The sequence below is a fragment of the Thunnus maccoyii genome, chromosome 5, assembly GCF_910596095.1.
Source record: "Thunnus maccoyii chromosome 5, fThuMac1.1, whole genome shotgun sequence".
NCBI classification, from domain to species: Eukaryota; Metazoa; Chordata; class Actinopteri; order Scombriformes; family Scombridae; genus Thunnus; species Thunnus maccoyii.
Window position 1 is genome coordinate 28185817 of NC_056537.1, and position 15242 is coordinate 28201058.

The 15242-nt window shown below is 38.9% G+C and overlaps 2 protein-coding genes across 3 annotated transcripts; one reads left to right on the top strand and one right to left on the bottom strand.

The window, feature by feature from the left end:
* The first annotated feature begins 1692 nt into the window (after nt 1–1692).
* On the top strand, nt 1693–7754 carry LOC121897026 (olfactomedin-4-like). Its single transcript, XM_042411256.1, has 7 exons — nt 1693–2113; nt 2239–2361; nt 3219–3437; nt 4780–4933; nt 5089–5316; nt 5732–5900; nt 6191–7754. Exons 1-7 carry the CDS (start codon nt 2060–2062, stop codon nt 6624–6626), a joined length of 1383 nt encoding a protein of 460 aa, XP_042267190.1. The 5' UTR covers nt 1693–2059; the 3' UTR covers nt 6627–7754.
* Nucleotides 7755–10343: 2589 nt separating this feature from the next.
* Nucleotides 10344–15074, bottom strand: LOC121897023 (olfactomedin-like). Of its 2 annotated transcripts, XM_042411253.1 has the most exons (6): nt 15042–15074; nt 14321–14383; nt 13993–14151; nt 13506–13718; nt 13135–13267; nt 10344–11408 (listed from the first exon to the last, which is right to left on the bottom strand). In XM_042411253.1, exons 2-6 carry the CDS (start codon nt 14354–14356, stop codon nt 10561–10563), a joined length of 1389 nt encoding a protein of 462 aa, XP_042267187.1. In that variant the 5' UTR covers nt 14357–14383; nt 15042–15074; the 3' UTR covers nt 10344–10560. The 2 variants fall into 2 exon arrangements, with proteins under 2 accessions (XP_042267187.1, XP_042267186.1); XM_042411252.1 differs by lacking the exon at nt 15042–15074 and having other exon boundaries at nt 14321–14790.
* Nucleotides 15075–15242: the final 168 nt, after the last annotated feature.

A 15242-nucleotide genomic window follows, 5' to 3' on the forward strand; every position in this document is an offset into this window, starting at 1 on the left:
ACAGGGACAGTGCATATTAATAACATTTCTGAAAATATGTCAGAGTTAGCCAGAAAGGCTAATTTTCATCTGTTGTCCCTGTATTTCCAGAAAATGAACAGCTGCATGTAACACTATGCGAGATGCAGAATTTAGAGATTAAGAAGCAGAATCTTTATTGCAGCAGGAAAAAGCTGTTCTGAACCCTAGCAGTTTTGGTGGACAGAGACCTGTAGCACCTCCCAGATGGCAGAGGTTGAAACAGATAGTGATTAGTGATCATCTTATATGATTTTACCTGCCCTTCTGATTATGCATTTGTTGAACAGTTGATTCAGTTGATGGGAGGGGGGAGTCTATGATTTTGGAGGATCTGCTGACAATGCCCTGAAATTTTTTGTGTGTTTGAGTGTTCAGGCTGCCATACCAAATTGTTACAGATGAAGTGAGGATACTTTAAATGATGGTTGCATAAAACTGTTGGAGAACTGAATTTCTTAAGTTGTCTGAGGTAGAACAGTCTCTGCTGGGCTTGACCAACCTCAGTAGCTGGAATTTCCTCCAGCTCACTCCTGATGTGGCTTTTGGGAGATTTACATGACTAATCTTTGTTATGTGAACATTTTAATTTTAAGTTTGTATTTTTTCATTTGACACTTTTATCCAAAGCGACTTATGAGCGAGGCAAGACAATCAAGAAGAACCGAACTGTACAATCACGTTGTGATTAACAGCTGGACGTGCAGGGAAAACAAGAAGGTCTTGGGTTATAGACAGGTTCAGCTGGAGGTGCCGATCATCCAAGCAGAGATGTTGGCCAGACAGGCAGAGATGTGTGCTGGGACTGTGGTATCTGTGTTACCATTGATGTGTGAGTATAAATGCGAATGGGTAAAAAAAGCCGTATAAATTTGCATCCCATTTACCATTTACAATTCAAGAAATACTAGCTAAACATTTTAAAAAGCTGCAGTAACCACTTCACAACCTGCAAATGTTGCAATTAGGAATAGGGTTGGAGTTATATTTAGAGCAGAGTAGTCACTTTCAGTTCTTTGAATTGTGTACAATATTACCACATCTTCAGCACCGGCACATGGATCTCTTTAAACCCACAAACCAAAGGCTATTAGTCGCTGCTTCCTCATTTCATTTCCTTCCCATCCTTCAGTCACAGCACTGTGGCCTGATGGACCAAAATTTCCACGCCTCCAAAGACTGTGATCTTTAAATCCAAAAATCATATTTTCTCTTCATACTGTTTTTTTACATTCACCTGTGACTTGCAGTTAATAGTTATTTGTTGAAAAAGTTTTTGCACACAATGAAAGTGATGCATTTGCAAACTCTAAATGAAGATGGTGTGTAGGGATATAAGACTCAAAGCAGTAATGGATTTAACACTGCAAGAACTGCTGCTGTATATACTTCAGTCAGCAAAATAAAAAAATGTAAACCAAAAAACACCCAAAATGAGCAACATGGGGCTAAAACGCTCTGTAGAGCTGTCAAATTTTTCTCTGTGAGTTCATCAAAGAACAAAACCTGTCACATTACATGTGGTCATTCAATCCATTGATAATATACAATATTGATTAGTGCAGCTTTAAGTACATTTTGCTGCTAATAATCCTGCTCTTGCACATGTAAAATTATGAATGCAGAAGGCTTGCTTGTAATGGGGTATTTTATATTTTCTTTCAGTTAAGCATCTGAGTACTTCTTCCACTACTGACTATGTTCTTACAGGTACATGTTACTTCCAAAAGACTGACTGACACTGAGTTTTATAACTTTTACTTAGGTATCATTGTCAATATCTGCACTGACTGCTTTTGCTTACGCCATGTAAAAAAAAACCTGGGATGTTGCAATTTCATCCTCAAGGAGGAAGTGATCACGTTCAGAAAGAATCATGACTCATCACATGCACACACAGCAAACATGCACAAACATTCACTCACATGCAGAGGTACATTAGAGGGGGAGTGTTCACAAGTTAGAGGCTGCTGCTACAGTCAGACACATATTCAAACTGTGTTCAGGGACTGTTTCATTTAGCTCTGCTCTCTGATCCACCATGAAGCTGGGTGTGATCATCCCACTGTGTGCTCTGTTCACTCTCACCCAACAGGTAAGAAAACACACAAGATTCTCATTTTATATAAATATAAACTACGACCTCTTTGGAAAGTATCTAAATATTCTATATTCATTACAATGCATTAATATCTTACGCACCTTTATTTATTTTGTCAGGTGCCTTCACATGATCGCTGTATGTGTGAGTTGACTAACTCAGAAAAGGTATTCCCACATGACAAACTCAGCAAGGTGGGCGACAGTGCATTAAAATGTAACGGCAACATCACCCCACAGAAGGTAACTACTCTGATGTTATTTCCTAAACCAGCCTTTAAAGAACATAACTTTACTCCCTCCATCAACTGTAAACAAGACTGAGTCAAAAAATAGTACATGGCTGGACTATGTATGGTCAATGTGTGAAATTGTAGCCAATGTGTTACATGGATAGTCAGTGGTAGTGTCTATAATATGAATTCCTGGATATTAAATGTTCATCTGCAATTTTCTGTAGTGGTCTCAATAATATTTGTTGTTAAGGTGTACTGAAGTAGCATCACATGACACAGTTAAGCTACATTTAAGTAAAAAAAAAGGTATAAATGCAGCTGCAAGAACAATACTTTCCACTCATATCTTAAGATGTTTGATTTGAAAGAGAACTTATTTTAATTATAATTATAATTATTCTAATTATCTGTGAACTCCCCCTGCTCTTTCATCTGTTTTGAGTGATGGTTATTTGGGGTGCTTAAACTGTGCGCTCTCCTTCATACCTCTATGTGCCTTTTTTCTGCCTCTTTCCTGGTCAATGATCACGGAGGTTGCAGTGGAAATTGTAAATGAAAGTTCTGACAGCATTTTGAGTGTAAACTCAGGAGGCTTATCGCCGCCCAGTTACCACAGTTACAGTCAAATCAAGCGCACCTGCAGAGCAGCTGCACCACACTAAACTGATATAACAGCTACATGAGTTGCATGTTTCGTCTTCAGTGCTGTTGTTCATCGTTTGTGATGTGAAAACGTCAGAGAAATAAAAAGCTTGTGTCCTGGAATTAGTTCAGTTTCAGGCAGCCAACCAAAACAAACCAAATTTCTTTATGCATGCCTTCATGCTGAGTCCTGAGTGATGTTTGAGCACAATGTCTCTGTAGACTCTGGAGCTGGAGAGTCTGCTGCTGGGTTTGAAGTGGCGTTTGCCCCAGCTGCAGGAAGATGTGTCAATTCTGGAGAGGGAGGATGATGGCGAGCTGTATGGAGTTGTCAGCCTGCAGGTGATAGAGAATGAACTGACAGAGATCAAGAAGCTCATCGACAAGCTCAACATCACCACCTGGGAATACAAGCACCTCGCCACTGACACCACTAAACAGGTAGATTCACGCATGTAGATAATAATATGATAAATGAAAGAAGAAGACTTACTGTCTCATAGAATGACCACGATATACTGCCATTAACACTGATTTTATGTCCTGTACTCTTTCACAAGAAGAACACTTCACCCAGTTTATACTGGGGCAATAATTCCTGAAGACCAATAGAGGCCAGTAAACTATGTAAATGATGTTATGTCCCTTTATCCTACATGTTCACAGACTAAATTCAAAGCAATATATACTGTTAGTGCACTGATGTCCACAGTAAGTGGATCACTCAGAACTCAAGTGGCTTAATAATCACTTAATAAACACATTGGTACAGGGTTGCTAACATTGTCAACTACTTATGAACTCACATTATGCACAGGTCAAACAGCATTATCATAGTTCAGTGTGTTTTTCTATTTGAATTTGTTAAAATGGCTGAATTAAACTTACATTAATTGAATTTTTGCCAACTTGGGGACAGTGGAACAAGCTGTAAAAACAACATTGACATCTTGTCACATTACAAAGTTGTAATGTCCTGTTGTCATGTAACTTGTTGTTGATCATTAACACATGCAGCAGACATGGAGCAACATTAGCATTTGTTTGGAGTGGTGTTTTTGGCTACCTGATGAATGTAAGTCCAATATTCATCTTAGCCTGGTTTGTTCTCCACCAACTCCTGGGAAAGACAGGTCCACTGTCTTCACCAGCTAGTCGCTAACTTTGTTGATTGAGTTTAGGGGAATACCAAAAAATTAGCTAAACAACATTAAAACACTAGCTAACACAGAATGCATTTACACATACATCAGTATCCTAGTTATGATCAGGCTTTTGGAGCATGCTTGTTATGTGTTGTAAACAACATATCCTGGTTTTAGAAAACTGGATATGCTACGTAGCGTACTTTGACAGAAACTAGGACACTGCAATGTAGAGAAGTGCATGGCAGATATGTTGAGGAATCAACACAGAACTGGACACAGATGATCAGAAATCGGGATACTGTTAGAATCATGTAAACCTGGATAACAGATAATCAGGCTCCATGTCAACGTCATATCTCAAATATGATCAAAACCAGGATGAGACTCAAAACCAGGATATTCACGTGCATGTAAATGCACTCATAGAGAGATTAGACTAGACTACACTAGATTCTCTGCCCATTTGTCACTACAAGCAACACCGTTCACATTACACATTACAAGATTAGTGCAACTTAAAAGTCTTTGTTCATCACTGTTTACTAATTATAGAAATACCTTTAAAAATTTCACATTTAGCTCAGAATAAGCATTTTTGACCAAATATTGTGGTGTCTGCTGTGTTGTTTTCTCAGCTGGAGGACCTGAGAGCAGAGATGACAGAACTGGAGAAGTATGACACCCTGCAGGTGGTAAAGAGACAACAAGCTAACCAGCGACTGAGGAGAGACTTGGACCAGTGCAAGAATGAACATCATTTCACTGCCCAGCCCACTCAGCCTCCACATGGTATCACCCCAAAACCCACACAACACAGCACAGTGTTGGGATTTTTCTTTCAGTTCTCTTTTACTTCCACTGGAGACAACAGAATAGATGAAAAGAATGTTTATGGATGTGTAGGATGTTTTAATTTTTTTATTTCATTTCACATTTCCCCTCAGGTATCTGTCCTCACGGTGAGTTTCTGAACATTACTGGCCCCAGGGTCTACACAGCAGGTGAGTATCCAGGCTCCTACATGTACGGAGCCTGGGGTCGTGATCCCAAACCAGATGCAGGGAAGGAGAACTGGTACTGGCTGGTAATGATGACCTCCAGCAACAGATACTCCAACTACGTCCGTCGCTACTCCACCCTGAGCTCTCTGATCGTCGGAGTTAGCGTCCCAGGTAAGGAACTATTGTGTACTGAAGACTAAAGCCAAAAATTCCTTAGTCCATCTCTCAATACTTTTTAGAAAAAAACTGTACTGGTCACTGTCATTTTTTAGTTAAAAGTAAATAATGTACTTGTTGAAGACTTTTTTGCTGAGGATTTATACACATTTACTGCTCTAGTGAGTATTTACGGCAGCAGAATGGTGTTTTGGACAATAAGACAATAACTGATGGAGCTCTACAGCACAGAGGAATAGCTGCATCAGCCACACAGACAATAGTTATTAGTGGGATCAATTCATTGTTGGTTTTGGTCATTTCATGGGATTTGTTGACTATAGGAAAATGGACTATCACCTGCCTCGTCCTTTTAAAGAAACATAATAATAATGGTTACATATGATTACATTTACTCTTCTACTTCCAGGTAATGTCCAGATCCACTCCTCTAACCCAACCACCAACACCATCCAGGGACCAAATGTTGTGATGTATGGAGAGGCCTTGTACTACAACTGTTACAACAAGGATGCTGTCTGTCGATTCAACCTCACCACCAAAACTGTTACCACCCTGCAGTTACCCAAAGGCACCAGGTTCACTGCTTCACATTCTTTTACCTCATTATTTTAACTGCTGATGCCAGAATAAATACCTTGTATTCATGGTATTTTTAATATTTGTGTGAAAATGTTAACTAGTTTTGTAACAACAACACAGTCAATATTATTAAGTAGAGTGCATGACTCAACGTATGTAAAAAAGATCATAAACATCATTATGAATGTGCACAGTCCCTGCAGGACGTAATACGTCCATGAAAACAAAGAAAAACATTTTTTTTCAAATGTTTTCAAACTTCACTACTGTCCTGTGTTTTCTTCAGATTTAACTCTAAGGGTAACTTCTGCCATCTTGATGAATGCTATCCGTTCACCGACCTGGACTTGGCGACAGATGAATCTGGCGTTTGGGTGATCTACACCACCACCCAGGACTTTGGCAACCTGGTTCTGTCTAAGGTGGAAGAAGGTGAGCCACCCATGCTCAAGCAAACCTGGCACACCTCGGTCTACAAGCAGGGAGTGACCAACACCTTCATGGCCTGTGGTGTGCTCTACGCCACACGCTACGTAAATAAAGCTGTGGAGGAGATATTCTACTCGTTTGACACCTCGACAGGGGTGGAGAAGTTCAACATTGGCATCTTCATCAACAAGATGTCTCCCAACATTTACGCCCTGAACTACAGCCCCATGGACCAGATGCTACATGCCTACTGTAACTCCCACATGGTCTCCTATAAGATTTTGTTTGGGTAAATGGAGACAACATCAACCTGTAAAAGTAACGAGTAAATAAATAAACAAATAAAAGCCCCTAAAAGATCCCTAATAAAAGTTGGGTGAAAACATTGAGGGGGTTGGAGTCACCTTTACTATAATGGCTCCGTTAGTAAATTCATCATAATATATATATTCACTGTACTAATTCCATCAGTAATATAACATAGCAATGCAGTACTTACCAAACCACTGCTATGAGTTTTCCTTCTTAACAGAAGTATTGTTTTCATTCTCAGTAAAATTCCAATCACTTCTACTCTGTCATTCTTTCAATCGCCATTAAGCTACTGTCAGTGAAACTCTACACTCCTAGAGATGTTTCACATTAAAAGCCTACTGCAGCATCCTCAGCATCCATCACACAGGTATTTTAGCAAGTGACTACGGTGTTTCTGCTAAAAAAGCAAACTGAGCAGCAGACTTTTACAACTTTTACAAGCTAATGTGTGTAGCAGCTGATGTTGTCTATGTCCCATCAAAAATCTCTTCACCTGTTTATGCATTAAATAATATACCTCTGATATATATCAAGGATATGTGATTTTGTAAGATCAGAGGAGAGAGCTGTTCATCATGTATTCAAAAGAGAAACTCCAAGGGAAGAGGAACAGAAATATGTCAAAGATTTTTCACAATACAGTAGTGTTAGTGTTTGGTTTGGGTAACCTGCTCTATAAATAAAAAGTATCTACAAGTGCAAGGAGGACCAAGGTCTATACAACCAAACTGATCCAGTGCCAGCTTATAGGAGCTGTCGACTTTAACAAATCGCTACCGAACTTCACTATTTATAAGCCTTGAAAAGGGAGCAGGAAGGGGCTGTGTTTTCATGTACAGAGTGAAGATGTGGGGCCAGGGACAGAAGTGAGGGGGTTCTGCGAGGATGAGGCATAGGTTGACAATACTGTACAGCACTTCAAAAAAGGGACAAAATACATTCAGGAGCCCCCCCAGGCAGTTTGGGTAGAAGTTGTGTAGGCGGAAAACAAAATGTAGAAGGCAGAAACTAGTGCAGTGAAGAATAAAAACACACTGAAAGATGATTGTATACAAACTCATTTAATTCATGGATGAGGTTCTGTGAGGAGTGACTGAGGTGTTTGTTCTGACTGTCTGTTCTGACAATATCCTCTCATAATCTCTCCTTTCCACATGATTTTCACAGGATTTTCTTTTCAAACTATTATGCTAATTGGATAGTTCAAACAATTCAACAATTAATCTCTCCAACTTAAACAAAATTATATTCTTTTTCCATTAACATAGATAGATGGACGGATGGATAGATAGATTTATTGTCACTGCATGTTAAACACAACAAAACTTGGTTTGGCAGCAATCCACTCCACTTAGCAGCATATGTAAATTTATGAAAAAATATAAAAATATATGTAATAATATAATAACAGTTATAATCATATATAGGCACATAAAACTGAGGCAGTAAGCAAAATTGTAAAAATATAACACCATATGCTGGACATGTAAACATTGACCATTATTGCACTTGCATTTGCATTAATAATAAGCAAACAACATTCATTCATACACTATTTTTCAGGCCAGTCATAGCTTATTCTCTCTCAGTCTGTTGCTCTCTAGGGCCCCCTGGTGCTCTGAAACATGACTAACACTGCAAACATTTTAAAATTTGGGTTTGCCTGTGAGAGCCGGGGCACCTTGTGATTTACAAGCTGCCTCAGGGAAGCGGGCATCTCAGCGATTGGAAGTTGAAGACTGAAGCTACGCTACGACAGGAGGTGGCTATGATACATGAATTAGGAAACATTACAAAGCCAAAAACCAAAGGACCCCATCAATGATCTCTGTTAACTAGGTGGTCCAGGATTATAGCAGACAACAGCACACAGCTTCTCTAGTCTAAAGCTCTAATTACATACACGTACTATACTGATGAGATTATGGTTACACAGCACATCAAAACACACACTGACCACATACTGTAGCAATGGATTCCTTCTCATGTGGGAGTATTTGCATCTTTGGCTTAGTTCCTTTACAGCACCCACATCGCTTTCACATGACATGCGTGTGAAAATATTTGTGTTTGCATGTGAAAATGTGTGTGATTGTGGACATATATATATATACATATATATATATATATATATATATGTGTGTGTGTGTGTGTGTGTGTGTGTGCAGCTTGTACATCCACAGAGAGGGGCCTGGTTACTGTAAGGGAAGGCTTCTGCAATTTTTTATCATAAATGATAGAAAAAGAAAGTCACAATAAACACTAGTTTTCCTTTAAGGTGTTACAGGTTTTTACACATCTTGGACTTCTGCACTGACAAAAAAACATAAACCTGATAAGATGATATAGGGCAAGCAAGACAACTAAAAACTGTGTTTTAAAGACAAACTCAGAGACAGCAGAGCTGCCAGCTACACTGAACACTAACAAACACTCACTTCAGACCTTCTGTTTATAACATGCACAGACATACACACATTGCTTTTCTATGATTGACAGGTTAGACCGCCACAGACTGGTACATACAGTATATGGGTTCAAGGTGTTGGGTTTGTTGTGCTTAAAGTAATTTGCTAGGTGTTGCTGATTTAAAAAGCAATTGTGTTATTAATATAAAAGATACATAGATAGATAGATAGATAGATAGATAGATAGATAGATAGATAGATAGATAGATAGATAGATAGCTGTCTCAGCTTTGCAGCACACTCTGGTGGAAAAATGGCTCATTGCTTCCTTTTTCTCAGGCTTCAACTCTTTTGCATTGAGTTAATGAACATAAAATCTTGTCATATGATCTGTCATTTTATGTAGCCTGTGAGCCTTGTCTGATTGGAAGATTAACATTTCATTACCTCTTATTTTTTACCACTTATCTGTATGACTATAATTTAATTAAATCAAATTGATGGTCAATCGCTGTTGTACCATAAATGTTATCCTTCTTCTCAAATAAAACAGACCAGATGTGGCTCCCTGCTGACTCAAACTGGATCAGCCACACTCAGAAGCGAACTCAGGCCATGATACTGTACATTTATATATTATATTTTGTTGCTTTGTCTTTGTGCTGGACTGCCTAAAATAGTAGGAAGCACAGTTGTCATCTGGAGGTAGACATGACAGAAACACATGCTTTATTTCATGCAACTGACCCAAAATGACTCATAAAATTAACTCCAGCAGAGTGTCAATTTTAGCTACTTAAGCAGTGTGAAAGTTCACTTGTGTTAATATACAATCAGTGAGTTGGTTGGTTCTGGCTCATGCTCTTTCTGTTAACTGTAAATCTATCTTTTTAAATCAGCATTAGCAGTTTTTATCAGAAGTCATGTTAAGTTTCTAGATTTAATAATGCAGTCAAAATCAAATATTAAATAATAAAATATTGTCCTTCAGTCTTTCTCCACATCAGATTAATGTGTAATACTAGCATTCAATTTAACTAAATATTTGAGGTTTTAGTCATGCTAGTAGTGGGATGACGTTGGTTGTTTTCCTGGTCCACCACTTTCTTCCACATTAAATTACAATTATAAGATGGATTACCATGACATTTGATAAATACATTCATGTAAGCCACAGGTGGAATTCTAATAACTCTAGTGATTGTACTGAGAAAATTGTTTTTATTATATAATTAAGTTTTTATTGATTTTAAGCTTTATTCCATTCAGGGTTGCATTACAAACATTTCTTACAACGTACTACTATATATGCCATACCTCTATAAATCTTAACAGAACAAATTATTTAACAACAAACACTGGCTAACATTATAGATCATCATAATTGGTTGTTGCTTGCAATAGTCTTCAAGCTGGACTGTTTCCAGCTTTGCTTATTTCTTGTGTTATGTGAATCAAATATGGCTGCCATTTGGAAATTGCAATAAATCACAACAGCTTTAGATCAGAAGTGGGCCTGGTAGGCTAGAAGATATCCGTCATTGTACATATAGATCTGCTTGTTGGTGGGGTTGTAGCTCAGACTGGCCACTCCTTTTGCTACCTTCTCTAGTGGCAGTGCCAGTGAGTTGTCCTCTTTGCCTGTCGCTGTATCGAAGGCGTAGAACACCTCCTCATGGTATTCGTCCACATAACGAGTGGCATACAGCACACCACACACCATGAAAGCATTGCTCACTGCCTTCTTGAAGAGCCTCGTCTCCCACGTCTGTGAGACATTGAGCGTCCCAGTCTCGTTGTCCCAAGTTAGCCGGCTTACCACTAGATTACCATGGTTACCAACAGTGGCATAAAGGGCCCATAGTCCTGTCTCATCTGCCTCCACGTCCACATCACTATTGGCACGACAGTCATAGTAACAATACGGGAACTTGTTGTTGAAACCCACACCGGTGCCTGGAAGTGTCACCCGTGTGACGGTGTTGCTGTTCAGGTCATAGCGGCAGACATCTGCAGAGCGGTAGCAGTGATAGTACAGCGCTTCACCATACAGGACAGCGCTGGGACCCTCGATGGCATTAGCATGATTGTAGGATGCAGCAAAGGTGAAGTCCTTGTCGTTGGCAGAGGCCATGAAGTCTTCATAAGTTTGGTATATGCGCAGGGAGTTGTCCCAGATGTCACTATTGAGTAGGGTCTGAACCCAGTAGCTGTTCTTCTGGCCTTCGCTGTCCATCTGGGCCTGTTTCCCCCACGAACCAGAGGTGTAGCTCTTTCCGTGTGGACTGACCTTAGTCATGACTGGATCGCTGATGTCGGTGATCAGGCCCTTAAGGCAGTACCTGTCCTGGCCTGGAAACAATAAGGAAGATAAGGGAGTGTACAGTACAGCCAAGAGCATCAGTGTCTTTGTCTTTCCTCTTCTCACACAGTATCACACAGAAAATAGATATGTATGGAAGAATCTCTGGTTCAAAATTCTGGATTCACATATGTTCACATTTACAACCTCAAATACAAAAAAACAGGAAGAGAGCTAATGGTTCTCAAATTTCATTTGTCATTGCCCCGTTTGGATGGAGGAAAAATGTTTAGTCCCCTCACCTCCTTGTAAATCAATTATATTTTGATAAACTCTTAACAATATTGAGAAAATTTGTAGCCAAACTAAGTTGAACATTATTTCATTAAAATAACATTATCAAGAACATGAACTGTATGTTTTTCTTTCACCTTCAAGTTAAACTGTTCCAAAGATGCAAGATTTTTTTAGACACAAAAATCCTGCTATATTAACAATTGGAACCCTACTACCTTTGCGCAGCTTTCACTCCCTTTATCTACACTCACAGCACTGTAGCTAACACAATGCCTCTATTTGTGTAGGAATAGATAAAGGTGCGAATGTGAAAACCATTTTGATTGGACGACTTGAACCTGAGGTCTGTCAAAAATGTATTGATAGTGTTAAACCTCAGAGAGTTTATGTTCATGCATTTGTCCGCCATTTTGTTTTTTCTTTTTTTTTATGGAATTAAAATACTTTTCAACAGGAAGTATAATGTTGGAGACATGGAAACAGTGAGCCAGTTAGCTTTATCATTTTTTAGCCTGTGTTTCTTTATATTTTTGCACATGATGAAAAGTCATGCTGCATAAGCTGCTAGCAGTAGCTAGTAGCAATACATAGTATTTTACAATATCCTTGGATGCACAGACAGCTATCACTGGATAGTTTTGATTCAAAAGAAAACATGTAACCATGATGACAATAAGGCAAGAATTGAGGGTATAAAGGGCTTCTTTTTTGCATAACTTCTAAGCAGATTTATTCATGTTTGGTGATACTGCTGTCACTAGAAAAAAGTTGTTCTATTTCTATCACTAAGCTGTTTGTGTATTCCTATTGGCAAATTGTTGATGCAAAATGAGCAAGATAGGTTGACTGGCATAATATCTTAATGAGCATCACCTGTTTTCCTTTTTCTCCCTGTCAAAAATCTGTCCATCTAATACTTCACATGTTGTTTTGCTATCTGAATAAATCCTGCTAATGTCAATCTTGATAGGTGTGCTAGCATCAGAAAACCTACTGTATGTTGTTCCCACATTTATTAAGACTCAACTTAAATTCCACTCCACATTTTTTTCCAGTCATGTGCGTGCACCTTACAATGCCACCCTATTGTCTGAGAATTACTGTTTTAAGCAGTGGCACATATTTCTACAAACTAGCAATAGCACCTTAACTTACATTTACAATCACATGTAGTGTATGGAAGTAATTCAGTTCAAAATTTTGGGGTTTCATTTTGGAAGAATTTTGATCTAACAATCCCTCCATATAACTATTTCATGATTCAACAATAATTTAATTATTCAGTTATTTAACTGACAAACAGGGCCAATTTTTTTTATACCTGTAATGTATTTTCCTTTTCTACTTAACTGTAGAAGTAATATTTTAAAAGGCAACATGCTTTAATTTGCTGGGCAAAATTTTCCTCAGAGAGTTCACTTATGAGAGCTCTCTTACAAACATATTCACAGGACACACACTTTCACACAGCAGGCTTACCCTGGTAGTCTTTGGGAATTGTCTTGCAGGACTCAGCACCGTTCTTCAGGTAGCGCAGTTTCTCCTTTACAGTCTTTACATTAATTGTGTCCGTCCTTTGCATCCTGTCTACATCTGTACGCAGTTTACCCACCTAACACACACGCACACACACACACACACACATACACAGAAATACACATGTTTATAACAATATACAGTTTATACATTCTGTATATATAAATATGTTAAGGTAATCTGTTAAACTGAACTTTAAAACTGAATATTTCAAATAATTTTGTTACATTTCTTCATTTTCTCATTTTGGCTTGTTACTGTCATGTTACTCATGTACTACTGTACATCGTTACTGTACTGCATGCTCAGCGTACCTCTCTGAAGAGTTTCTGTGTTTGGGTATTGTTTAACTGGCTGTGGATGTCACTGATGTCTGTCTCCAGCTGACTGAGCTCCTGGTTCAGCAAACGCAGAGACAAGGCTGAATACACGCCCCGATCATGCAGGTACTGGTAAGGCGCCAGCCGGGCTGTCGCGTTCTCAACCAGAGCCTGAATCTGAGGGAGACGCTGGTTGGACAACTGCACCTGAAAGAAAACAGAAACTCATGAGTCACTTCTTGATGACTGAATGTAGATTTAAGGTTCTATGTTCAAAATAAACACTTATGAAATTGTAATTAATGTCACATTAGAATCAATGTTTCTAATCTAACTAATTACATGGCTCAGTTCCACAGTAGCCACATTATCCATCTTTATATACCTGAAATTAGTGGTGAAACTGGACTGGAATAAACCAGTCTGAATGTAATACCAGACCAGGCACTGTAAAATGATGCTGATCCACTTTAGTTCTCACCTGTTCCTGCAGGTTGTTCAGGGAGCCCTCACAAGACTCAACCTGCTGCAACACAGCCTCGTACTTAAGAGCAGGGAACAACCACATGGTGGAGTTCACCTCACATGCACACGCGTCTTTCTTCTTCTGGCCCACCACACGCTGAGCCTGACCATCACCCTGCATTCACATATTTAAAAAAACACTGATGTTGTATGGAGAGACTAATTAACAAAACAAAATGAACAAAATGAAGTAAAGAAACCAAAAAGAAAGTCTGATGTCATCAAATGCTACATCTTCTTTTATCCCTACTTTCTTAGGGTAGACTACTAGAAGTATAACTCACGGTGGATGCCAGCAGCAGTAGGAGCAGCAGTGGCATGTTCAGAGCTGGAGAAGTGAGCAGTGTCTTGATGAGGAGAGAAGCTGTTACTGAGATCACCATCCCTCCTCTCTCTCTAATACACTCAAAGACATAATCACAACAAATACACACACATCACGCTGACTCAGTTCTCTTCACTGATGTCTCACCACAGAAACTTAAAACTTCTCATGAGGATGTGAAACTCCTCATGGTCAAAAAAATGGTCAAATGTGGAATTTCTCAAGTTACAGTCTACTCAGGTGTTTCCTGTATACCTCCTTCCTTTATGCAATGGCTGTTCTATCCTTTTAAATATCTTCTGCAGTGTTATTTCCTTGTTTGAAAAAAATACATTGCAAGACCAGATGATTGCAAGGTGTCAAAAACATTCAGAAAACTTTATAAATGAGTAATGTACTATCTTTTTACACCTGAATGTATTAAAGGTATGTCAGATGGCAGCACAAGTTCACTTTTACTGACACCTGTGGCTTTGTACTATTTTTACGCTGGTTTCTTCAATAAGTTCAGTTTGACACCAGATGTTTCTACTCTTAGATTTCCGTGCAAACCTCTGTTAAGTTTATTTTATGTGAACATATGTTGCCTTTTTGTCCTAATACTTTGTAGCGAACATGTGGCTCAGGAAGACACTGAACCAAAATTGTGTTGTTGTGAAATTTGTCCAAGCTGTACTTACTTTCTTGGCTGTACTCTGACTGCACCATGTAGGTTCTCTTTGTCCAGGTTGTGGAATCACACCTGCACATCTTCATCTGCACATCGCTCGCAGCTGAGATCAAGAACTTTGGGAAAAATACTCAATGCTAGTGTTGATATGCTGCAAAAAATATACACTTACCTGGAAGTTCAGAGTGTATCCTGGTGGGAGGATATGATA